We start from the raw sequence: 27343 nt of genomic DNA on the forward strand, positions 1-27343 counted from the left end.
GTCCCATTATAACCAGTCCACTCATCCTCTCTGTCCCAGTATAACCAGTCCACTCATCCTCTCTGTCCCAGTACAACCAGTCCACTCATCCTCTCTGTCCCAGTACAACCAGTCCACTCATCCTCTCTGTCCCAGTATAACCAGTCCACTACGCCTCTCTGTCCCAGTACAACCAGTCCACTCATCCTCTCTGTCCCATTATAACCAGTCCACTACGCCTCTCTGTCCCATTATAACCAGTCCACTACGCCTCTCTGTCCCAGTATAACCAGTCCACTACGCCTCTCTGTCCCATTATAACCAGTCCACTCATCCTCTCTGTCCCACTATAACCAGTCCACTCATCCTCTCTGTCCCAGTATAACCAGTCCACTATGCCTCTCTGTCCCAATATAACCAGTCCACTACGCCTCTCTGTCCCAGTACAACCAGTCCACTCATCCTCTCTGTCCCAGTACAACCAGTCCTCTCTGTGTTACCAGGACCTCGCTCCTACATCTCCCATCATGCACCCAGTCCAGGAAATGACGTAGCCGTGCTGTTAGCAGCCCGCCGGCTCCCCGCGTGTGTATTGCTGTGGAGCCAACATGGCGGCTCCTCTGGAGGTGATCGTGAGCAGTGATTCCGGCTCTCAGCTGTGGAACAGCACCGTGTTCGACCTGCACAGCGGCTCCAGCCTGCTCTCCTACCGCGGAGGGAACAGCTCCGCCCGGGGACTGACCGTCCTCGGCGGCCAGTACCTGCTGTCCGCCCAGCAGGGCAAGAACTTCATCAACGTGTGGGAGATCCAGAGAAAGGTACGGGCGGGCACATCCGAAACATCTGAACACATCCGAAACATCTGAACACCTGAACACACCTGCTGCATGTCACCTCACTAACACACTCTCCACTGCGGGGACAGGTGGCCGCAAATAGTCCCGAGTCTCTCCTGAACACAGACAAAACATCACCAGACTCCTTTATGAAAGAACTGAAATTAGACTCGGCGCTCGTCTGCAGACACAGAAACTCCAGTCAAACAAAATGTCAGACTTATTTTAACTCAGCAGATTCTGATGGTGAATTCGGCCTGACTCACATCCAACAAAATTCATTTTAACTTTGTTTAAAACTGATCTAATGTCATGAATCCAGTTCGGCTCGCTGCTGATTTGGTTGATGAAAGACGAAGAACCGACATGTGGAAAGATTATATATAATTTATGTTATACTGGTATGAATGGACCAGTATAACCTGAATGGACTGGTGTACTGGTTATACTGGGTCGTTCTGTTTAGTATTAATGTAGTTCTGTGTAGTGTTAATGTAGTTCTGTGTTGTATTAATGTAGTTCTGTGTTGTATTAATGTAGTTCTGTGTTGTATTAATGTAGTTCTGTGTAGTGTTAATGTAGTTCTGTGTAGTGTTAGTGTAGTTCTGTGTTGTATTAATGTAGTTCTGTGTTGTATTAATGTAGTTCTGTGTTGTATTAATGTAGTTCTGTGTAGTGTTAATGTAGTTCTGTGTTGTATTAATGTAGTTCTGTGTAGTATTAATGTAGTTCTGTGTAGTGTTAGTGTAGTTCTGTGTAGTGTTAGTGTAGTTCTGTGTTGTATTAATGTAGTTCTGTGTAGTGTTAATGTAGTTCTGTGTTGTATTAATGTAGTTCTGTGTAGTGTTAATGTAGTTCTGTGTTGTATTAATGTAGTTCTGTGTAGTATTAATGTAGTTCTGTGTAGTGTTAGTGTAGTTCTGTGTTGTATTAATGTAGTTCTGTGTAGTGTTAATGTAGTTCTGTGTTGTATTAATGTAGCTCTGTGTTGTATTAATGTAGCTCTGTGTTGTATTAATGTAGTTCTGTGTAGTGTTAATGTAGTTCTGTGTAGTATTAATGTAGCTCTGTGTTGTATTAATGTAGCTCTGTGTAGTGTTAATGTAGTTCTGTGTAGTATTAATGTAGTTCTGTGTAGTGTTAGTGTAGTTCTGTGTTGTATTAATGTAGTTCTGTGTAGTGTTAGTGTAGTTCTGTGTTGTATTAATGTAGCTCTGTGTAGTGTTAATGTAGTTCTGTGTAGTATTAATGTAGTTCTGTGTAGTGTTAGTGTAGTTCTGTGTAGTATTAATGTAGTTCTGTGTAGTGTTAATGTAGTTCTGTGTAGTGTTAATGTAGCTCTGTGTTGTATTAATGTAGCTCTGTGTAGTGTTAGTGTAGTTCTGTGTTGTATTAATGTAGTTCTGTGTAGTATTAATGTAGTTCTGTGTAGTGTTAGTGTAGTTCTGTGTAGTATTAATGTAGTTCTGTGTAGTGTTAATGTAGTTCTGTGTAGTGTTAATGTAGCTCTGTGTAGTGTTAATGTAGCTCTGTGTTGTATTAATGTAGTTCTGTGTAGTGTTAATGTAGCTCTGTGTAGTGTTAATGTAGTTCTGTGTTGTATTAATGTAGCTCTGTGTAGTGTTAATGTAGCTCTGTGTTGTATTAATGTAGTTCTGTGTAGTGTTAATGTAGCTCTGTGTAGTGTTAATGTAGTTCTGTGTAGTGTTAATGTAGCTCTGTGTAGTGTTAATGTAGCTCTGTGTAGTATTAATGTAGCTCTGTGTTGTATTAATGTAGTTCTGTTTTCACGGCTGTGATATCACATTCAGTGGTTTTATGTCAGCAGTAGACATGACATCAAAGTTTTCTATCTGTTTGATACGTGTTATGTGTGACACCCTGTTTGTCTTCCAGGATCAGCTGCAGCAGAAGATTATGTGTCCAGGTGTGGTCACCTGTCTGACCACCTCACCTAATGGACTCTTCCTCGCTGCTGCTGTCGCTGAGGCCATTTACCTGTGGGAGGTGGGTCAGCTTCTTTTTCTTTGTTTCAAACATTTCTGAACACATAAAATCAGCTGGAGGAAATAAAAGCATTTCTGATTTGTTAAATTAATTAATAAGTGTTATTATAATATTAGTTCAGAATGAACAAACTGTGACATCATGTCTGTCTATCTCCTCTGTGATTGGTTCAGGTGTCCACAGGTAAGCTGCTGTGTGTCCTCAGTCGCCACTATCAGGATGTTACCTGTCTGAAGTTCACAGACGACAGCAGCCATTTTGTTTCTGCAGGAAAAGACAACTTGGCTCTGGTGTGGAGTCTGTCCAGGTAACACACACCTGAACACACCTGAAACAGGGGGGCCGATATAATTAATGAACTCAATGTATTGTGGTTTGTTCTACGTGACATGTATTAAACAAGTCTGTCACAGTCTTTGTGTGTACAAATTGTGTGGTATACAGTCTATACCTTTGTGTAGTATACAGTGTGTATACCATTGTGGAGTGCACAGCGTGTATACCATTGTGTAGTGCACAGCGTGTATACCATTGTGTAGTATACAGTGTGTGTATACCATTGTGTAGTATACAGTGTGTGTATACCATTGTGTAGTATACAGTGTGTGTATACCATTGTGTAATATACAGCGTGTATACCATTGTGTAGTATACTGTGTTTGTATACCATTGTGTAGTATACAGTGTGTGTATACCATTGTGTAGTATACAGCGTGTATACCATTGTGTAGTATACAGCGTGTATACCATTGTGTAGTATACAGTGTGTGTATACCATTGTGTAGTATACAGCGTGTATACCATTGTGAAGTATACAGCGTGTATACCTTTGTATAGTACACAGCGTGTATACCATTGTGTAGTGCACAGCGTGTATACCATTGTGTAGTGCACAGCGTGTATACCATTGTGTAGTGCACAGCGTGTGTATACCATTGTGTAGTATACAGTGTGTGTATGCCATTGTGTAGTATACAATGTGTGTATGCCATTGTGTAGTATACAATGTGTGTATGCCATTGTGTAGTATACAATGTGTGTATGCCATTGTGTAGTATACAATGTGTGTATGCCATTGTGTAGTATACAATGTGTGTATACCATTGTGTAGTATACAGCGTGTATACCATTGTGAAGTATACAGCGTGTATACCTTTGTATAGTACACAGCGTGTATACCATTGTGTAGTGCACAGCGTGTATACCATTGTGTAGTGCACAGCGTGTATACCATTGTGTAGTGCACAGCGTGTGTATACCATTGTGTAGTATACAGTGTGTGTATGCCATTGTGTAGTATACAATGTGTGTATGCCATTGTGTAGTATACAATGTGTGTATGCCATTGTGTAGTATACAATGTGTGTATGCCATTGTGTAGTATACAATGTGTGTATGCCATTGTGTAGTATACAATGTGTGTATACCATTGTGTAGTATACAGCGTGTATACTAGGGCTGCTCGATTATGGAAAAAATCATAATCACGATAATTGTGGTCTATATTGAAATCACGATTATTTTTGAGTTTGGAAACATGATGCATTTATTCAGCATTTCTCTCCAAAAAAAAAAAACACTTTGTAACTGACAACTTTGAAATTTCCCCTTAAAAAAAATACACAAAATGTTCAAATCGAAAATAATGTACAAATACGTATCTAATTGTTCTGCAATTTCTATAAAACATTTAATAAATAAAATAAATATACTTATACTTGAATCAAATAAGACAAATGACAGGGTGCATATCTTTAGCTAAAAAGTATCCAATGGCAGCTGTTATTTTCTTGTGCCTATCTGAATTTGACGGATAAGGAGTCGCATTATACAGTGTGTCTGAGATCGATGTCTGACTCTGCGTTGATGTTGTGGGGGTTGTGGCCTTGTCTTTTTGTTTCTTTATTAATTCGTCGTGAGTGACTTTGTTCTTTAGTTTGAGATGGTTGAATAGATTTGTTGTGTTGCCAAGTGGCGCAGATATCACCTTGTAGCAAATCTTGCACATTGTGTGGTGCTGCTCCTCGTCGGATTCTTGGAATCCGAAGTGTTCCCATACAAGAGAACTTTTTCTACCCTTTTTGTCGACCAAACAGGGCTGCCCTCCCTCTGCCATTTTCAAACCCCTCGCTCCGCGCCGCCGGCTTATCCGTCGTTCACACTGGTTCGGTTTGCCAATACTGCGCCTCTGTGCCAGTCAGCAGGGCCACATTAAATGCTTTGGGGGAGGGATTTCCAGAAAATCTCTAGGCCTACTGTACAACGAAAAATGCCAAATAAATCGTTTCAACTCGATTATATTAGTTTGGAGATCGTTTGACCCAAAAATCGAAATCACCATCAAAATTCGATTAATTGCACAGCCCTAGTGTATACCATTGTGTAGTATACAGTGTGTATACCATTGTGTAGTATACAGTGTGTGTATACCATTGTGTAGTATACAGTGTGTGTATACCATTGTGTAGTATACAGTGTGTATACCATTGTGTGGTATACAGTGTGTATACCATTGTGTGGTATACAGTGTGTAGTATACAGTGTGTGTATACCATTGTGTAGTGCACAGCGTGTATATCATTGTATAGTGCACAGCGTGTATACCATTGTGTAGTATACAGCTCATATACCGTTGCATAGTATACAGTGTGTATACCATTGTGTAGTATACAGTGTGTGTATAACATTGTGTAGTATACAGTGTGTGTATACCATTGTGTAGTGTACCCTTGTATATAGTATTGTAGAAGCAAAAACCGAAGTAAAGCTTATGTGCTGCTGATAGAAGTTGTTGTTGAAGCCTGTATGATTAATCCACAGTCTCTGACTCTGTGTCTGGTCTGCTGTTAGAATACCTGGACAGGTCTTGCAGGGTTTCAGTACTTAGGGTATATAGAATAATGTATAGATGCACTCAGCTTCATCATCAGAACTGAACCCAAAATATATCTTTTTTAAATTTTGTTCCACCTGCAGAGACCGACCTCTGGTGGTGTGAGCTGTGAAATACATCATATCAATACGTCACATCACATCCATACGTCACGTCACATCCATACGTCACGTCACATCAACACGTCACATCAATACGTAACATCAATACGTCACATCACATCAATACGTCACATCAATAAACAGTAAAACACCAGGAGACGTTTTCAGACACTGATGTGAGACTGTTGTTGGACTTTAACATCATGTTGACGTTCTCTATTTTCTTGTTATTTTAAATAAAAAGTTTCATTTTCATCATTCTGATGTCTTTCTCTCTGCAGAGTCTGATCCTGAGTCAGTTTATTATAAAGATGTAATAATAATCACTCACATGTCCACTGGGTGGAGCTCTAACACAGAGTGTGGACAGCTCAACAGACTCCATGTTGTCTGTCAGCAGGAACAATAGCTATCAGTCAATTCATTGATTAGTTGATTGGCAGACAAGTGATTTATGTTGTAGTTTGACTCATTAATCAATCAATAGTCTTTGTGATCAGTGTTGAAGAAAAAAAATCTACTGATTTCTTTCTGGACTGTGATGCTGGTTTCTGATTGGTCCATTCAGGTCTCTGTCAGGAGCTGTTCTTTTATAGATCACCTGATTGTTTCTGATCAATGTCAGACTCAGAATCAGATACTCAGCTTGAGGTGAGGAGGAGGAGGCAGCTGATCCTGCCTCACTGTGTCAAATGAAAACCTGTCATTAATCACAAGCAGCCAATAATCAATACATCTTTTGAAACGGGCCGCCAGTGATCACAGAGATAGACCTCTGTCTCTGATGTGATGTCATCGTGCAGCAGGGGATGATGGGAAACCTGAGCTGAATGTTAAAGATGCTGTCAGTAATAAAACATGTTTCATCTTCATTGCTCTGATGTCTTCCTCTCTGCACGAGCTCATCTGGAGTCGTGTGTGTTGCTTTCTGTCACTCCTTCATTATCTGCATTGATTAAAATGTGATCAGCTTCATTATGATTAATATTGATCAATGCTCAGTTACATAAATCATCTGAAGAAAGTATTTTCCTCCTTTAATAAATAATGTTTTTCATCCCAGTGCTCCCTGAGACTCTGAAGAGTTTGTCACTTCTGTCACACAAACATCATCCGGAATATAAACGACAGGAAACAGTTAACGAATATTTAACAGAAACCATCAGTCTGACTGAATCAATGACTGTGTGTGTGTGTGTGTGTGTGTGTGTGTGTGTGTGTGTGTGTGTGTGTGTGTGTTTGTGTTTGTGTTTGTGTTTCAGTGTGATCCAGCTGGATTTGAGCCACACCCCTGAACCACGTCACGTCCTGTCTCGTCACTCTCTACCAATCACAGACCTGCACTGTGGCCTAATGGGAGCTCAGGCCAGATTTGCCACCGCCTCCTTGGACCAAACTGTCAAGGTAAGATTTAGGTCAATACACCGGCACAGGTACAGTTAATAACACCTGCACAGGTACAACAGGTACAGTTAATAACACAACAGGTACAGTTAATAACGCCTGCACAGGTACAACAGGTACAGTTAATAACGCCTGCACAGGTACAACAGGTACAGTTAATAACACAACAGGTACAGTTAATAACACAACAGGTACAGTTAATAACACCTGCACAGGTACAACAGGTACAGTTAATAACGCCTGCACAGGTACAACAGGTACAGTTAATAACACAACAGGTACAGTTAATAACGCCTGCACAGGTACACAGGTATATTCTATATTTGTATTATTTAATACAAACATGAAACGGAAAGCAATGACTTACAGAGCCAGAAAAAAATGATTTACACACACACACACACACACAGCAGATACTGAGCTAAAAGTACCTTCAAAATAAAAGCTCGGCCTTTAAAATGCTCTGACTCTTCATATCTGTTCCACCAGCAGTGATGTGAATGTTTACTTTAAACAAACACACACACACACACACACACACACACACACACGTGTGTTTTGTTCAGATAAAACTGATCAATCAATAATCTGGGAGAGAAAAACTTTTATCTCATCCTCATCTCAGAATGATACGTTTTTTAAATGAAGTTTGGTTTGTTGTTTCAGCTGATCAGAGCTCAGTTTCATGGCCATTAAAAACAATCAGGTTTCTTTAAATGTGATGTTTTCTAAATGAAGTTTGGTTTGAGTGTTTCTGTCAGAGATAAAACTGCACAGATCAGATATGAAAAGCATCTTTATGTTTTTGATTGATTGATTGAAATCTTTATTTCGAACATGTACTATATTTTATACCATAAACAAACAAACCAACAAAACTGGCAATTCTAATTACATGTTTGTGTAAATAATAATAAATATATATATATTTTAGGGCTTTCAAAGTTGATGCAATAATAATGTGTTGACACAAATTCCTCTTAACGGCGTTTCCTTTATTTGATTAATGCACACGTTATGACCCTCGGCCCGCCCCGTAGTTTGGGATATCAGGCAGCGATGCAACAGAAACAAACCTCCATGAACAGGAACGAATAAAGAAAAGAGTATTTTGAATGAAGTTCACCTTCAAACCTGCCGGATGTTTCTCTCCTCAAGAACAAAGTTATTTACATTTACTGTGGATGTGAGCTGAGTCAGCACCGGTCCAGTCCAGTCTCAGATAACACAGCTGATGCAGAGAGCAGTGTGTCCATCTGTTGTTGCTTGTTGGACTTGAGTTTGTCATGTTGTGCTTTCAGCATACATTTTGAGCGTGCAGAACCTTTTGGGGTTATTCTGGAGAATATTATGGAAAGCTTCTGTTGTTTTGGATTGTTGCAATAAAAATAAACATACATTTGCATAAAGCAGATTTGTCCACTCCCATGTTGATGTGTATTTATATATTTATATATTTATATACCCACATTCCTTTCAGCAAACAAAAAATACAAAATAAATGAACAACCAGACAATAACCAGCTAGTGAATTTTAAATCCATTTACACCAAGAATTGATACAGAAACACTTCTGAGTGTTTCTGTACTTTTAGATTTAGTTTCCCTCTGAAATCATAACCTTCTTCTGCTGCTGCAGTCTGACAGCAGAGACCTCGTCTGCCAGAAAGTCTCGTGACTTTGTAATGTCATCCACTTCCTGGGCTGTTCGTGCCTCTTTGGCCCCGTCAGTATCGGTAGATGTTTTCACTGTCAGCTGTTAGCTTAGTCACAGTTTGATCCTGGTTCAGATCTGGTTTCAGTCACAGTTTCAGTCACTGACTTCCTGTCACATTAAGGGGACACGACAGCCGAACAAACTGTTTCTGAGGGTTCAAACCGTCATGGTCGACCTTGTAATTGTTTAGTTGATGGATGACCTCGTTAGGAAGCTGCTGGGTGGAGATAGACTGATGGTCGTCATGACGATCAGACAGGTAGGACAGGTGTGGAGGTTGTGTCCTCCCAAAGATAAAGTCCCATTGACGATGATTGATGGTTTCATGAAGGAAAGTGACACCGAAGACGAACACAAACATTCAGACACAAACAGAGTCACAGAGTTTCAGACCAGAGTCACCAAACTTAGTTTCAGTCTTGACCTTTGTACAGTTAAAGACTGATCGATTGATGCGGACTGAGTTCATTTGTGGCTGGAAAGTTATCCACCTCTCCTCTAACTGAGCCTGACATGAGAGCTTTGTTGCTATGGCAACACTCTGTTAGACCATCAGTCAGACGACACAATGACATGGATGGATAGATGAGTTCATTAGTGTATGTCAATATATCGATAGATTGATAAATATGGATTAGGAACACAGTTTTTTTAACCAATCAGATGGTGTTACTTTGACCTTATTGATCACCTCTGATCAGAATGACTAATCTCTTTAAACACAAAGCGTCTCTCCTTGTCGTCCTCAGATCTGGTTTGAATTTTGGTAAAATCCCCTCTGCATAAATCACAGGAGGTGGAGTCTCAGTAATGACACGTCAGCTTGCTGTGACATCATAACGGATGGTCTGGAGGTGTTGAACACGAGCCGAGGCATCGCTGCTGCTCACATCTTAAATTATCAGATTTTTAAGTGGAGTCTGGAACACAGTCTGTATTCAGCAGAGCCAGCAGCTCTATTACACTGGAAGGGTTAAAGGTCAACTGAGATGAATCACATCCTGTTATCATCACTTCACATCTCTATAAGTCTCCTCCTTCTGATAAACTTTATTTACATTAAAATTAAAAAGATAGAATTAACTGAAGGATAAAAATGCTGCAGCAGAGACGACTAAAAAAACTACAAAAGTTCAGTTAAACAAAACAGAATTGTCCTGCCGCCGACTGTAAAAATTATGCTTGTCTGAAAAGAATGTCAAAGATTTGCAGGGTTCTTAAAGGTTCTGAGCAGAACTTGGTTCTTTTTTGCAAAGTGAAAAAACTTTAATGCTTCAAACGCGACTGTTGACTGTGAGACGCAGCTGTTACGCGGGATCAGGCAGGTCATGTGACCCAGGTGTTAGTCTGAACCTGTGACCTGTTTATTTACAGACGTGTCTGTCTGTCTGTCTGTCCAGGTGTGGGAGTTGTCCTCAGGTGAGCTGCTCCTGTCTGTCCTGTTTGATGTGGAGATCATGTCTGTGACCTTTGACCCCTGCGAGTACTTCCTATTCTGTGGAGGCAGTGATGGAAATATTTTCCAGGTGTCTCTGTGCAGCCAGGTGAGTCTCACTCTACACTTTACATCCTTCATCTAAATAAACTACCATCCTACAGCCTACTAACCCAAACTATAAACCACCATCCTCCAAACTTTAAACTAAATCACTATCCTACAACCTATGGTCCTCTGTCCTATGTCATAGGTCCAACTTCCTACACAGCAGCCAGTATTGTGTGTAAACATTACTGAAGATATTGTGTGTAAACGTGTTTTAACATTATTTTGTCATATAACACTGATAAATAAATATCCTGAGTGTTTTCTGTTGGTTTGATCGTCTGTCGATGCTTCTCGCTACAAACAGTCAAACAGTGACGGTGTTTGTGTTTCAACAGTTGGAGCTCATTAATCATCCTGTCAGCTCTTTAAATGAAAACTACCGCTGATCCAGTTTGAGTTCATGTAAAGAAGAGATGTGTAATTATGTGGATGAGGATAATTCCTGGAGAGTCAGTGTTTCTTATGATTCCTCTCTTCATTCCTTCTTTGTTCATCTTTTCTTCTCTCTGAACACTGAAACACTTTCTCACAACACATTTACATTTGAAAGCCTCGCTGAGTTAATCCTCCAAACAAACCACAGAGCTTGTCCTCCACCGATACCCCCCTCCTCCCCCTCCCTCCGACTGAACTGATGATACCGTCTTCCATCTCTGAGGAGTTTAAGTCTGTGTAACCTGAACTGAAACTACTGAAGCTGCTCCAACACGAACATCAGTTCAACTGAGACAAACAGAGACATGATTCTGTCTGAGGGGACATTGATCAGCTGACTGAAACTGACATTTTGAAAGTGAGAATGTGAACAGTTAGACATGAGACATGTGGACAGTGAGACAGATGAGACGTGGACAGATGAGACATGAGGACAGTGAGACAGATGAGACATGAGGACAGTGAGACACATGAGATATGACGACGTGGATAGTGAGGTTGTCTTTAATCTTGTCATGTTGTTGAGTTTGAAAACTTGATGTGTCGATAAAGATTAACTGTTGGAAGTGTTTGTGTCGATAAAGATTATCGTTGGAAGTGTTTGCGTCGATAAAGATTAACTGTTGGAAGTGTTTGTGTCGATAAAGATTATCGTTGGAAGTGTTTGCGTCGATAAAGATTAACCGTTGGAAGTGTTTGTGTCGATAAAGATTAACTGTTGGAAGTGATTGTGTTTCAGAGTCTCAGTCGAGACAGATCCTTCCAGTCTGACAATGATGGGAACCAGGTGTTCAAAGGACACAGGTGAGATATCAACAGGTAGATGTGACATGAACGTGAACTTTGTCTGCAAGTCTGAAGTCCTTTTGACGTCTACCTCAGGAACATGGTGACATGTCTGTCTGTGTCGATGGACGGGACGCTCCTCCTCTCTGGGTCACATGACGAGACAGTTCGACTCTGGGACATCCAAAGCAAACAGAGCATCCGCTGCCTCGCTCACAAAGGTAAGCCCCACCCCCTCGTGCAGCTGACGTTGACAACAACGAGAAGTGATCGTCTTCACTCCTGAATGTCATTTCACATGATCTTACTTTGAGAAAAGAAAATTAAAGATGATCCACGTCGGATCCCATCAGAAGAGGGTTTGATCTTCAGCGGTTCAGTATTTCACCTACAGACACTTCTGGAGCTGGGGATCGAACCCCCAACCTTCTGATCCTGAGACATAGCCGACATCTTATTGTTCTATGATCAAAGCCTACATTTCTTCACAATAAAAGCTCTCACATGTTTACCGTAAGAACAGTCAGGCTCCTTCACATTAAAGGTCTTTGTAAAGACCTGGGCTCCATCACAATAAATGCACACAAAACAAGCTAATTTAATTGATTTCAGCAGTCGAGTCTTGTGGCTCTGATTGGTTACCTAAATTCCACTGTAGCCTTAGCAACCCACATGAAAGCCGGTTTGACCAATGACCCCACAAGTGGCCCTAACGACTCTGAAACTCAGAGCTCACACATGTCCTTAACGACTCTGTAAGGACACTCCCACACTCTGTAAGGACACTCCCACACTCTGTAAGGACATTCTAACACTCTGTAAGGACATTCTAACACTATGTGAGGACACTCCCACATTATGTGAGGACATTCCCACACTATGTGAGGGCACTACCACGTTATGTGAGGACACTCCCACATTATGTGAGGACACTCCCACATTATGTGAGGACATTCCCACACTATGTGAGGACACTCCCACACTCCTTAAGGACATTCTCACACTCTGCAAGGACACTCCCGCACTCTGTAAGGACATTCTCGCACTATGTGAGGACACTCCCACACTCTGTACGGACACTCCCACACTGTACGGGCACTCCCGTACTCTGTAAGGACACTCCCATACTATGTAAGGACACTCACACACTTTGTAAGGGCACTCCCACACATAGTTTAAAGCCTGCAGCTCCTCCAGTTAGTTAGAAGTGAAGAAGCCTCTTGGACGAGAGGTGAAACGTCTTCAACAAACTGAACCTAGTCCAGTTGCCTACGATACAGAACTTGGAGGTACCAGGACCTGGATGACTGAAAACCTTCATCTACATCCCACTGTTGTGTGTCATGTTCAGACTCACAAGTTTTAAAAGTTGTCAAACTCCAATCAAATAATCATTCAATCAATCATCCAATCAAATGGTCAGTCAATCATCCAGACGAATGATCGTTCCATGAAACAGAGCTGTAACGTGTCCTGTTGATCCTACCTGAACTTTCGTGATGATTATTATTGTTGTAATTAATGTGTTCATACTTTTATCAATATAATTATTTCTAAACTGATATTTGAGCCCTTTAGTTTAGGGTTAGGTTGGGTTAGGCTAGGGTAGGGTTAGGTTAGGATAGGGTTAGGTTAGGTTAGGGTTAACCTGCCCTGGTAGTTGTGCTGTGTCTGTTTTGACTGACGCTGGGATTCTTGTCATTAATCTGTTCATTATCATCTGCTGCGTCCCTGTTGAGCTGATTTAAGTCAGCTGAGATGGAACCGGGTCAGACCCGATGTCTCTCAGAGTCTCTGGAGGTGAAGGTGAATTTAACCTCTCTGGTTGAAATAATTCCTCATCTCTGCTGCTGCTGGTTTATTAATGAGGCGTCTGACCCGCCGGCCTCCATCTCTCCAGAGGAGCTTTTACTTTCCTGTCTCATTCATAATAAGTGATCGTGCTGCGTCTGACAGGAACATGAAGAAGAAACGCCCCGCCGTGATCATGACTGGCACTTTGTAATTAAGCGAATCCTCTCTGTGCTGAGGGCCTCCTCACTTCAAACGGACTGTCAGGAGACGATAATCCTTCCTCTGGCTGGACGGACGGACTTGTGGTCGTCCCCCGCCTCCGTCACGTATTCGGATTGTCTTCCTGCAGCCACAGACGCTGCTCACAAAGAGCCAGACTGTTAAAAGAAAAGCTTCATCCTCCATGACGGCAGCACTTCAAACCGATTCGTCTCAGCTGAAGATTCAGATTCAGCTGCTTCACGTCCGTCTGCATGTTGGGGGGGGGGAAACAGAAGAACCAGAGACTTTATTCATGTCTTTAATTCCTCAAAGAAATGTATAGAGTATTATAACGAGTTTGAACATCCCAACACAGAGGAATTAACTTCATTATCCACCTAAAAACAAGAACATTGAGCAGCTGCTCATGTAAATGTGCCTGAAAGCTCCAGAACAGATTCCAAATGAGCCTCGTGGTGAAAATGTTTGTCAAGATTCATCTTTGACAATAAATTCTAACCCTTAAATAAATCAGAAAACAAAAACCTTATCAAATAATTTGTAAAATTATTGGTTAATAACACAAAAAAATTGTTGTGTGTGAAATATAAATAAAATCAATCATTAATAAACAAACTGTCTATCTGAAGTGTTCTGAGTCCATGTAGCAATCTCCTTTATAGAGTCATAATACTATCACCTGTTCACTTGTGTGATGATCCAAACAGGTGATTGTTGCTTCTGTCCCAGCATGTTTAAAATCAGATTCACATTAATCATATATTTACAAAAGTCAATGAAACATTAAATATATTGTCTTTGTGGTGTTTTACGTTGATTTTAAACATTCACATGAAGTCTGATTTACTAAATGGCTCCTTACTATTCCACAGACACGTGCAGAGGAAGCAGCTGCTTATTCACAAAGTGATGGATGAGTTTAATTTAATTGATTAGAACAGAACATGATCGGTTTCCACATCTTATCAGCTTCATATTAGATTCATTTATTTTAGATTTTACTTCTCTTCAGAGGTTTAATTGTCACAGATGAAAGCTTGAAACCGTAAGCAGCATAAAACAGTAAATGATCTCTAATGAATAGAAATGTTTGTTTTTACAACCTTTCTCAACATTTAAACATTTTAGTTTCTTAGATTTTAAAGAGAATTTAACATATAACGAGATATTTTGCTTCTGATACTGGTTCAACACATTGTCTATTCATCTTTAAGACAGAAACAGACATTTCCTATTTTCCCCTGTAGTGTTTCCCTGTGGTATTACTGTCGGTGCCGCTCTCACAAACACAGCGCTAGCAACATGGCTACAGCTAGCAGCCTGGCTATTGTCCGAAGCAAAAGCTAACTGAAACTGCATAGTTTGATATTTGATGTTCAGATTGATTCATCTGTCTTTGACTGTTGCTCCTCTAATTTGTTTCAATTCATTTTTACATCTGTAATCAAAACACATTGACATTGTGTATATATATATGTGTGTGTGTGTGTATATATGTATATATATGTGTGTGTATATATATGTATATATATGTGTGTGTATATATATGTATATATATGTGTATATATAGTATATTATATGTATATATATATGTATGCAACATATACAACATATATGTATATATACAAATTTCTGATTACACATATAGTGGATGAGTTTTCTCCTGTGTAACTCGCAGCTGTGAATATAAACAGAAATAAAGTGAGAGGTCCAGTCAGAGTTCAGGATGGCGAGCAGGAAAGTGAGAAATGAGAGATGTGAATCAGTTCCACTGTGTGGTATCTGCTGCGCTGCAGAGACTAATATTTCCGTCTCCTCGAGGCTGTCGACACTCAATATGTCAAATCCCTCAGACTGTTATTAAGAAACATCCGTCTGACAGCAGGGCGACTACTGGAGGCGTGAGAGTGAGACCTCTTCACTCTACAACCAGCTCTGACATCATCTCAACCTCTCTTCATCTTCATCATACTGTGAGTGACAGAGAGAGGCTGACGGCTCCAAGAGAACCTGAACACCCTGACCTCTACAACTAGTCCTCAGACCTCTACAACTAGCCCTCAGACCTCTACAACTAGTCCTCAGACCTCTACAACGTGTTCACTGGACCTCTACAACGTGTTCACTGGACCTCCACAACTAGTCAGTTCTCTACAACCAGTCCTCGGACCACTACAACTTGTTCACTGGACCTCTACAACTAGTCCTCAGACCCCTACAACTGGTCCACTGGACCTCTACAACAAGTCAGACCTCTACAACTAGTCCTCAGTCCTCTTCAACTAGTCCTCAGTCCTCTTCAACTAGTCATCAGACCTCTGGAACTTGTTCACTGGACCTCTACAACTTGTTCACTGGACCTCTACAACTTGTTCACCAGACCTCTACAACTAGTCCTCAGTTCTGTACAACTGGTCCACTGGACCTCTACAACTGGTCCACTGGACCTCTACAACAAGTCCTCAGACCTCTACAACTAGTCCTCAGTCCTCTACAACTAGTCCTCAGACCTCTTCAACTGGTCCACTGGACCTCTACAACTAGTCCACTGGACCTCCACAACTGGTCCACTGGACCTCTACAACTTGTTCACTGGACCTCTACAACAAGTCCTCAGACCACTACAACTAGTCCTCAGACCTCTACAACTTGTTCAATGGACCTCTACAACTTGTTCACTGGACTTCTACAACTGGTCATCAGTCCTCTGCAACTAGTCCTCAGTCCTCTAATACTAGTCCTCAGACCTCCACAACTAGTCCTCAGACCTCTACAACTGGTCCACTGGACCTCTACAACAAGTCCTCAGACCTCTACAACTAGTCCTCAGTCCTCTACAACTAGTCCTCAGACCTCTACAACAAGTCCTCAGACCTCTTCAACTGGTCCACTGGACCTCTACAACTAGTCCACTGGACCTCTACAACAAGTCCTCAGTCCTCTTCAACTAGTCATCAGACCTCTACAACTAGTTCTCAGACCTCTACAACTTGTTCACTGGACCTCTACAACTAGTCCTCAGACCTCTACAACTTGTTCACTGGATCTCTACAACTTGTTCACCGGACCTCTACAACAAGTCCTCAGACCTCTACAACTAGTCCTCAATCCTCTACAACTAGTCCTCAGACCTCTTCAACTGGTACACTGGACCTCTACAACTAGTCTTCAGACCTCTACAACTGGTCCACTGGACCTCTACAACAAGTCCTCAGACCTCCACAACTGGTCCTCAGACCTCTACAACTGGTCCACTGGACCTCTACAACTTGTTCACTGGACCTCTAGAACTGGTCCTCTGGACCTCTACAACTTCTTCACTGGACCTCTACAACTTCTTCACTGGACCTCTACAACTAGTCCTCAGACCTCTACAACTGGTCCTCTGGACCTCTACAACTTGTCCTCTGGACCTCTACAACTTGTCCAGTGGGCCTCTACAACTGGTCCACTGGGCCTCTACAACTGGTCCAGTGGGCCTCTACAACTGGTCCACTGGATCTCTACAACTTGTTCACTGGACCTCTACAACTAGTCCTCAGACCTCTACAACTAGTCAACTGGACCTCTACAACTGGTCCTCTGGACCTCTACAACTTGTTCACTGGACCTCTACAACTAGTCCCTGAGAGTCCAGGTGTGTTGTCGGGTCAGTCCCTGAGAGTCCAGGTGTGTTCTCCTGGTGAGTCAGTGTGTGTCTGCAGGGTGTTTTCTCTGCAGTGTGTTGGCAGCTCTTCAGCCTCTAACACTTTGTCTGATTTATGTCTCTATGTTGGACCAGATTTGGACCATTAGTGTAATTCCAGCAGCCAGAGCCAAGCTGCTGATCAATATTTGTAATTGAGTGAGAGATAATTTGCAGGTCTATTACCACAACAAGCAAGAAATATACTTTAACATTTCAGTACAAACCTCCAACCCCATCACAGACTGTGGTTTTGTCCAGACAGGAAGCGTTTCACTGCAGAAGCATTTTATTTATGATTTACAGCAGTGAGGACATGTTGACGTGAGAAAACCTTTTAACGACGTGTTAAGAACCAACCTGGACAACCCATAAAGAAAGAGACAAACTTTTATCTTTAAAACTCTGCAGATCATCACAGGTTTCAGCTTTTTTAATTAAACACATGAATGTAGGGTTAGGGTTTAATGTTGGTTGGTTTTTATTTTCATTCAGATTCTGTTAAACTTTCATGTCTATATTAAATATAACCCGTGAATATAACATAATTGTGAACCAGTATAAATCAGTGTAATTCTTTCCAACAAGTAATGGGAAGCATCTCAAAGAGTTCTGTGATATCACTCTTGGAGGATATCTGACTGTCCTCCTTCATCACCTCCTCTGTGTCTCTCTGTGAATTATTCATGGCGCGTCGTTGTGGCGACCAGAGCAAAGTTTCATTGACCCGCTCTGATGTTAACAGAAGGGGCGTATCCTCAGCCTTCAGCCCCGTTTGTGTCTCTTCACATTTACATTTGAACATGTCAGCTTCGTCCTCAGAGACTGTTTATGAGGCAGCAGGTGGAAGCTTGCCATCCTGCTCAAGGACACTTCAGCAGAACATCTGCAGAGTCTGCGCTCACAGGAAAGTCTTCAATCTTTAACGTCTGAGTGACTAAACACAGATGTTTATCTGCTGTTTGTCCTGAAATGTCCTGAGACTTCGAGCAGGAAGTCAGTCCACAGTGTAAAGGAGCTGCGGAGGAGTCCTCACCTGTCGGAGCTGCAGAGGCAGAGGCGCTACAGAGGCACTATAGAGAGCATACTGACCAGCTGCATCCCTGTCTGGTCAGGAGCCTGCAGTGCCTCTGACTGGAAGTCCCTGCAGAGGGTGGTGAGGACAGCGGAGAAAATCATTGGGACTTCACTTCCTCCCACCCAAGACATTGCAAAAAAACACTGCCTGACCAGGGCTCATTACATCAGCAGAGACACCTCTCACCCCCACCATGGACTGTTCTCGCTCCTGGACTCTGGAAAGAGGTTCCGCAGCCTCGAAGCAGAACAGCCAGGTTCTATAACAGCTTCTTCCCACAAGCCATAAGACTGCTGAACACAAAATAAAATACCCCCATCCTCCCCCACACACCCACTCAGGACTGCTTCACAGGACTGCAATATAATAATACACATTGTGCAATATATTTTTATATTTTAGATAGTATTTATGTTTACACTTTTTATTTTATTTATTTTATGTAAATACTTGCTGTTGTCTTTATTCTGTGCTATACTGAGCCAAATGCAATGAAATTTCATTCTGATCTGCACTGTGAGGTGTACTTTTTGAATGACAAATAAAGAGTCTAAAATCTAGTCTAATGGAGTCCTCCCCGTCGGAGCTGCGGAGGAGTCCTCACCCGTCGGAGGAGTCCTCATCTGTCACGCTTTTGGCCGTGCCAAAACTCCACCTGGAGTCAAACCGAGCCACGCTGATTTGCTTTTACATCACCAGTTTTACTGAGCCGAGTTGAGCCAGGCCGAGCGCAGAGATGCCCTGCCTCCAAGCGGGCTGCGGTGACATTTCACAACTGCAGCCAACCCATAACAAGCACCCGTCTCCCCCTCAAATCGATACTGAACTCATGTCTGTGCAGGAAACCTGAGAGAAAGAGGTTTTAAAGTCAGTGTGCTCGGCTCTCAGTACTTTTATAGCTTCTAACTGAATCTCTTTAGTTTCTCTCGTCCTGTTTGTTCTTTCAAACCTCTGCTGTGTTTCACTGTTTCATCGTGTAGTTACTGCTGCTGAAAACACAAAGCTTTTAAATGACTAAATAATGGGGGGCTTTTATTGTGAAGAAGTTACAGGAAATGAAGCGTGTTTGAAACTGAATTAGTGGAGCCACTTTGTTAGCGGTGATTCTTCGATAGCACTGTGGGGATCGAGACAAGCGCATCATTATTTTAGGACTCACATTCAAGGAGGGAGCCCATTTGTGCTGGAAATGCAAAATCCCGTCTGTGCTGGGCTGCCGGCCGAGTCACACTAAGTAGAGCCAGGTCAGCATATGTAATGGAAAAGCGGCATATGAGACCCTTTGACCTTAGACCTTGTATTTAGATAAAACTGAGGAAAACCTCAGAAAAGCTGACCCTCCAGAAGGAGAATGATAACGAGTAATCAAAAAGAAGCAACTAGCTGAAAGTAAAGTTTAGATTTAAATGCCTGAACAGACTCGCACTGTCTGATTATTCCAGAGAAAAGCAATGCGATAAGAAAAGCCATCTTTTAACTCTCATTTGCAAATACAGTTACAACTGTGTAATTCAGCAGAAGCTGCTTAAAGTCTGACTTGAATCAATGACGTGAGGCTAAAACTGGTGTTATACGATTCCATTTCTTTACTCTTCCTGCCGCGTTCAGAAGCATTTGAAGACTTTTAGTGCGATCAACACAACAGACCAAACAACTAAACATTACACATTACATTACATCCACTCCTGTGAATTATGATCTCATTATCAGCCTGGAGTGAATGAATCAAGCCAAAGAAGGTGATGTTGGTGATTTCTTAATGTGCTGATCAAAACACAAAGTTGTCAAGAGTTTCTGTCAGTGATCAAACTGGTGTTCTTGTCGAGCGACCAACAGCGTTATCAGAATTCAGGCGCAGGAATTGACATTGAGTTTTTCACAGCAAGCAGGCCTCTAAATTATTAATGTGGGAATCATCCTCAGCTTTAACGGGCACATAGAGCTGCGTATCATCAGCCTGCAGTGCAAATTAAATTCCATGACTGTGTATAATTTGGCCTAGAGGCGAAATATAAAGAGAAGAGCAGAGAGGAAACACACTGTGTTCCTCCGGGTAGGTACGACTCAAACCACGTGAGAGCCGGGCCAGAGACGGGAAATTGATTTTCCAGTCGGTCTACGAGTCTAAAGTCTATCCAATAATAATAATGATCATCCAGTAAGAGAAGCTCTGAGGGTGAAACTGAATCCATCATAAGCAGAAGATCATTTTAGTTACATCAACACTCTGACTGTAAGATCCAACATAAAGGTTAAACTCCTCAGTTACAGGATTGAATGTATGCAGGTGAGGTTGAAGACACACCTGGTCAGGGCTCAGTCATGTGCTTCACGCTCTGCTTTGTCCACCTGATCGGTTTCCTTCAGTATGCAAATGTGCTGCTTCCTGTTTTAATTATCACACGTTCGCCAATAAGCGTGACGCAGCTCCTTCACTCATTACTGCAAACATCTTCTGCTCCTCGAGTGGCTTGTCATCTTAAATTGATCCTCGAGGTAATCTGAGGGAAATTAATTTGAAAAGTCCCCAGACAGGAAGTTGAAGTGACAGCATGTGGAGGCTCGTTGCTGCAGGCAGGAAACCTCGTCCAGTAAAACACCAGTCCAATCGGCTTGTATTGTTGAGGGATTTGAGTGTTTTCTGGGAGGATTGAAGGTTGTTGCTCCCCGAGCGTCAGTAAATCGACTCCCACATGTTTCCTCGCTGTGATTTGGAGCTTTTGTTGGCGTGAAATGAGTCTGGCAGAGCGTCACCTCGTCAGCTTGACTGCTGATTTCCTGATTGAAGGCAGAGCAGAGAGCCACTCTGTCTTTGTGGCTTCCTTCTGATAAGCTGTAAATCAAGAGTTGTTTCTGGTGAAAGAATGAAAATGTTTTTTTACAGAGATTGAAGTGGAGGCTGAGCAGACTAAAGCTGCTGCTGCTTTGTTTTCTTCAAACAGGTCGGTGCTTTTATTGGTCGCTACACATTTAAATTCACATCTAATCTCCTCCTGAACATCACAGCTCTGCATGTTGTTTTCATGTTTGAGAGGATTTAAAGCCCGAAGGAGCAAAAGACTCGTACAACCAGGTCGCTCAGTCTTATGGATACGAGGAATACGTTTGCCTTCAACAGCATAAACCACAGTCAGTCTGTTCTGGATCAGCTAATTAGTCACATACTGACTGATCAAAGATCAATGATTATTGATCAGTTGGTAATGAGTCTAAACAGTTTGTGTCTCAGTGGAACATCGACATTATTTCTCTTTAAGAGGTTTTAAAAGCTGAGTTCAAAGTCTTTCCATTGTGAGGTTTGTTCCTTGTGACGCTATGAGCTGGAGAAGAGTTCAGCTGAGCAGTTGCTGTCAGCGGTCATGTGACATGAACACAACATGCACCTGACAGCAGGTGGGACCATCCTACAGTCCACCTGAGCTCCGACCTTCACTGTAGACCAGTTTCCTTCACAGCAGCAAACATAAACACAATTTATCTGATGGAACGTTTGAGGTTTTATTCAGTCGCAGATTTTCACCTCAGTTTGAATCTTTTACTTTTACTGAACTTCTGTTTAAGTTGGACCTGAAAAGTCTCTGAGTCCAAACAGGGACCACACGACCAGGACCACAGCTGAGGACTGAAACAGGGACCAGGACCACAGCTGAGGACTGAAACAGGGACCAGGACCACAGCTGGGGACTGGAACAGAGACTAGGACCACAGCTGGGGACTGGAACAGAGACCAGGACCACAGCTGAGGACTGAAACAGGGACCAGGACCACAGCTGGGGACTGGAACAGAGACCAGGATCACAGCTGAGGAATGAAACGGGGAGTAGGACCACAGCTCAGGACTGAAACAGGGACCAGGATCACAGCTGAGGAATGAAACGGGGAGTAGGACTACAGCTGGGGACTGAAACAGGGACTAGGACTACAGCTGGGGACTGAAACAGGGACTAGGACTACAGCTGGGGACTGAAACAGGGACTAGGACCACAGCTGGGGACTGAAACAGGGACCAGGACCACAGCTGGGGACTGAAACAGGGACTAGGACCAGGACTAGAGACCGGAACCACAGCTGGGGACTGGAACAGAGACTGGGTCCAGAGCTGAGAACGGAGTCTGATACAGTCCTACTGACATCACAGTGATGTCAGTGATGACCACCTGACCCTGAGGGAGAAAGTTTAGAGTGTCTTTGAGCGAACATGAAGTCGGACTGAGACTCGGAGCTGCTTAAATGTTTTACTGAAGAATCAGAAGTGGAGCAGCTTTAATATTTTACAGAAGCTTCAACAGAACTTGAAGTTAATGAAGAACGTGTCCACTCTGTGATGTCGGAGCAGGCTGTCGCTCTGTGAGTCACCAGTTACACAGAGAACAGTGCTCTTTAATTTTAGATCTTCATCATGAGGTTCGGTTGGTTTCCCAGTTGTGTTTCCTGACAGGTACACCTGGGCTGGTCAGGACGTCACAGATCCAATTGTTTTCACTTCACACGGTCTGACGGGACATTAATGAAATGCTAGTGTTGCAGCTCTAAAGATATATCTTTTGAGAGTAGAAGTACTCACAGCAGCAGAAGAGGAGACTGAAATAAATGAAGAAAATGTGTTGAGTGAGTTTCTTCAGTTCGGTCTCCTGTCAGTCTTGTGATGAAAGTTTGATGGTCAGTTTTTCACTCAGCCTTCAGCTCGTCTCCTGGTGTCGCTGCTGAAACGTTCAGCTGAATACCAACTACAGCTCGTCAACTGACGGTGAATCTTCACAGATGATGTTCTCGTCAGTTTGTTGGATTCAGAAAGAGAAAAGTGTTAACGTTTCATTAGCTGGAGGTCACAGGAAGCTAACGAGAGCTGCGTCTGATGGACTAGTGTGAACATGAAGATGTTAAAATGAAAAAATAGTGTCATCGACAATTTTCTCAACAAATACTGAAAAAAAGAACAGAACTTTATTTTCCTCGATCTCCATTTCAAAGTTTAACCAAGCTGTGGTACAAAAATGAGTCGATGAAGGTTAAAGAGAGATGGTGGTCGTGTTAAAGGATCGCTGCTGCTTGGATTATGTTCAGAGACATTTGGTATTTTAGGTGTTTGATCAAATGTCTGAATTTTTTTATCTGCTGACGACAAACTGAAACATGAAGTGTTTTTTTATTTTCAGACAGAATGTGTAAAGTGTCGGCCGATAGAGGAAGTCGAGTGTGATCCAGGCGGCCGACTCGCTGTCGCACTGAAAAATGAGTCCGATCCATCTGTCCAATCAGAGCTCAGAAAGCTTCCCGATGATTTACTTTGCGTTTGTGGAAGACTGACACTAGTGGACCAATCAGAGATCAGCTTCTGGGTTCAAGAGTTGAAGCTTCCCATAAAAGAATAAAGTGAAGGACTGCAGCTCTCAGAGGAGTTCTTCTGAACCCACAGGCTGAAAACATGATTAACTTTATTATGAAACATAAACACAGACAGGAAGTGAGGTCATGATGACTGAAATATGTTGTGAGCTGCTTATTACAGTGAAGCTGTTCAGAAACATGAAGACTATTAAAATGTAAAACCAGCTTTAGTGAATAAACACGATGTTGATGAGCGGATCAAACTGACGGTTTCAGTCATCGTGATGTTTTCAATCCGTTAAATGTTCAGAATATATGTTTGATTCTAAATTATATTGGATCTGAAGAGTTCTCACTCAGGTGAACTGTAGTATTTTTAGTATTTCAGTCTCTGCTGCAGCTTCAAGGTTATTTCAGGTTACAAATTGAAGAAATTCGTCCTCACTTTGATCTGCTCTTCACTGCCTTCAGGCTCCGTCCTCATCCTCATTCAGCTGATGTCACAGGTCAGCTGACAGCTCATTGGTCCGTTTATGTGCAGAAGCATCAGAATCAACCAATCGATCTCCGTCATGGTTGTTATTCAGGTCAATCCCTCTGATCGCAGTACGGCTAAAATAAATCAATATTGAATCATTGATCCATAAAAGCTTTTCAGTTTTAGACGTCGTGTTCGACTCCGACACACTCGCATGTTTCATGACCTGAATGAATTATTGATTAGTCTTCATTGATCAGTAATGATGATTAGTTTCAGCTGTTGTCAAACTCAATGAATGTCTAGAAACTTTTTGCACAAGGCATACCGTCTCCATGGTAACAGTGGAACTGTAGTCCTCTGACCTCACTTCCTGTCTGTGTGTGCAGGTCTGGTGACGAACGCCGTCATCATGGCAGCTCCAGCTAACATGTTCCTGCCCGACAGTCGGCCTGCCGTCCCGCTGCCGCGCTTCAGCCGACACCTGCACGCCTCCGAGGGCGACGGCGGAGAGTCGGGAGAGGTGTGTGTTCGAATCGGCCTCTACACACAGGTGAGTCCGCAGGTGTAGAGTGGGTGACTCCATTGACTGTATTAGCTTTCCTCTAGCGCCACCATCAGGACAAACTGTGCATGGTTATCTTAACTACGGTTCAGACACTTCAGGATGTTGTTTGTTATGAACTCTGCTGCCTGTGGGAGGCGCTAATTATATTGAAAACCTTTTATTTTGAAAATAAACTCCTCAATCTTCACTTTTTTATTTTATTTTGCAGAGAATGCAGACCTTATTGTTTTATTTTGAAATGGTCTTCCTGTGTCTATAGGAGGAAGAGGAGACATACCTGCAGAAAGCTGATAGGCTGAACTCTTTGATGAATGCTGTGACTGACAAGGTGAGAGGGGGCGGGGCTTCAGTCTGGTCATTAGTTGTAGAGAAGTCACGCCAGCGTCCAGTGGAGCTCATGGGATAGTAGATCAGAAGTGACTGAAGAGAGACAGATGATGTATTGATCCTGTTGAACTGGGTCATGAGTCACACATGATGTTTGTCAGTTTGTTGTATTAAAGTCAAACCTCATGTAGTTTTGTGTTAAAGCGTTCTGGTTCTGGTTCAGTTCTGTGAGCTGCTAATATACAGGAGCAGCTCCACAATGTTTCAGTTAGGAGACGACGTCACTAACGACACTGTTGGCTGTGACATCTTTATAATGACGTCACAGTCTGATGTTTCATTAGTTTGATGACAAACTGACAAACATCATCTGTGTGATTCATGACACAATTCAAACAGGATCAATACATCATTTATTTATACAAGTTTCCATGGCAACCTGGATGCGAGAGGACGCTGGCGTGAATATCGCTGCTTCTCAATCCGTTGCAAAACTGCTTTTTCTGTTGAAAAAAGAAAGCCAAGTTGTCTCTACAAGCTCTGGGACTGTGCTACAAACTTTGAAGGCTGCACACCTGAACGGTTGGCTCCGTGGACTCACCTTTCTCCGCTGATCAGCTGTTGGCCCCGCCAATCGGCTGTTGGCCTGGCGGCGCTGACTTTCAAACCGGCGTGCTCAGTGCTCTGTGGGCTGTCCAGCAGTGCTCCGCTGGTCCTCCCTCCACCACGGCCTCAGGATTGTTCGCCGCCTGGCTCCTGTGTCGCCCTCCTCTGCTGCTGTGGTCTCGCCCGGCTCGCGGCGGTGTTGGATGGTCGCTGCTCCGCTGCTGCCGGCGTGATCTTTGGATGCTCAGCGCAGGAGGTCCTGGACCTCTGCTGTCGCTTCGCCCCGGGCTCCATCGCTGGGATTGAATCTCCTGGTCTCCTGCGTCGCTCCCGCTGTGTGCACAGGGCCTCCAGACTCAAGTTTATTATTGTCTATTCTTTGTTTTGTATGTTCCACTTTGTTACGCGTCCTTGGGTACCCTGAAAGGCACTATATAAATTAAATGTATTATTATTATTATTATTATCTGTCTCTCTTCATCACTACCACACAAAGCTTTGATCAGGAGGGGGCGGGGCTTCAGATCTCTATTGATCTGCTCCATATCGACAATAAGCCAGCAGCTAGCAGTAGTTAGCCAGTAGTGCTAATGTTTGTTAATCGGTTCGATACACTTTTTGTTCTTTCATTTTGGTTTAAGAACGATGATTAAGGACGCGTGCACCCGACCAGCCACATGGCTGACAGAACTTACATATAAAGAATAACATGTGAGAGATTTAATGTCAAGAATAACAACATGTGAGAGATTTAATGTCAAGAATAACAACATGTGAGAGATTTAATGTAAAGAATAACGATGTAACTACAGATGAAATATTATAAGTGACCTCACTATGCTGCTGTGGTGGAGAGACTGGGACCAGTTTAGCCAATCAGATAGTGTGTTTCTGTGATACATGTACAGTAATCTCTCTCTCTCTCTGTGTGTGTGTGTGTGTGTGTGTGTGTGTGTGTGTGTGTGTGTGTGTGTGTGTGTGTGTGTGTGTGTGTGTGTGTGTGTGTGTGTGTGTGTGTGTGTGTGTGTGTGTGTGTGTGTGTTTCAGTCGGTGTTCGGTGACGGTGAGAACACAAAGGTTCGAGTCGCTGAGCTCGAGGAAGAAGTTCAAACTCTGAAGAAAGTCAACAAAGATCTGTTCGACTTCTCCAGCCAGCTGCTCACCAAGCCCACATAGACACATGAACACTCTTACACACAGATACACACACATGAACATACACACATGAACACTTACACACAGGTACACACTGAAAAACACAGTTTTACAAAGCCACATATACAGTACACACACACACACAGGTGTCTCACACTATGATGTTTTTTGTTGTTACAAAATAAAAGTCTTTGTTTTTAGAACTTCCTGTCGTGTGTGTGTGTGTGTGTGTGTGTGTGTGTGTGGATGCTGCGTCGCTAAGGTTTGAACCTGTGACTGTCTGTTACCACAGATACCATCTGTAACTATAACATTTACATTTAGGGCATTTAGCAGACGCTTTTGTCCAAAGCGACTTATCTTAAAATAATTCTGCCATAATTTAGAACTGGAGGAAG

At 42.5% G+C, this 27343-nt stretch overlaps 1 protein-coding gene across 1 annotated transcript; it reads left to right on the top strand.

The window, feature by feature from the left end:
* Positions 1 to 567: 567 nt before the first annotated feature.
* Positions 568 to 27148, top strand: wdr18 (WD repeat domain 18). The gene is made up of 10 exons (XM_073477319.1): positions 568 to 797; positions 2712 to 2822; positions 2996 to 3129; positions 7079 to 7220; positions 10338 to 10481; positions 11658 to 11722; positions 11801 to 11925; positions 24679 to 24842; positions 25117 to 25185; positions 26838 to 27148. The coding sequence occupies exons 1-10, from the start codon at positions 588 to 590 to the stop codon at positions 26964 to 26966; spliced, it is 1293 nt and encodes a 430-aa protein (XP_073333420.1). The 5' UTR covers positions 568 to 587; the 3' UTR covers positions 26967 to 27148.
* The last annotated feature ends 195 nt before the right edge of the window (positions 27149 to 27343 follow it).

The sequence above is a fragment of the Pagrus major genome, chromosome 11, assembly GCF_040436345.1.
Source record: "Pagrus major chromosome 11, Pma_NU_1.0".
Taxonomy (NCBI): domain Eukaryota; kingdom Metazoa; phylum Chordata; class Actinopteri; order Spariformes; family Sparidae; genus Pagrus; species Pagrus major.

Bases quoted from the DNA above. Each gene is read 5' to 3' on its own strand.
- wdr18 (XM_073477319.1), top strand. From the start codon at position 588: ATGGCGGCTCCTCTGGAGGTGATCGTGAGCAGTGATTCCGGCTCTCAG. The intron at 11,723-11,800 runs GTGAGATATCAA...CGTCTACCTCAG, and splicing joins CAGGTGTTCAAAGGACACAG to GAACATGGTGACATGTCTGT. The intron at 11,926-24,678 runs GTAAGCCCCACC...CTGTGTGTGCAG, and splicing joins CCGCTGCCTCGCTCACAAAG to GTCTGGTGACGAACGCCGTC.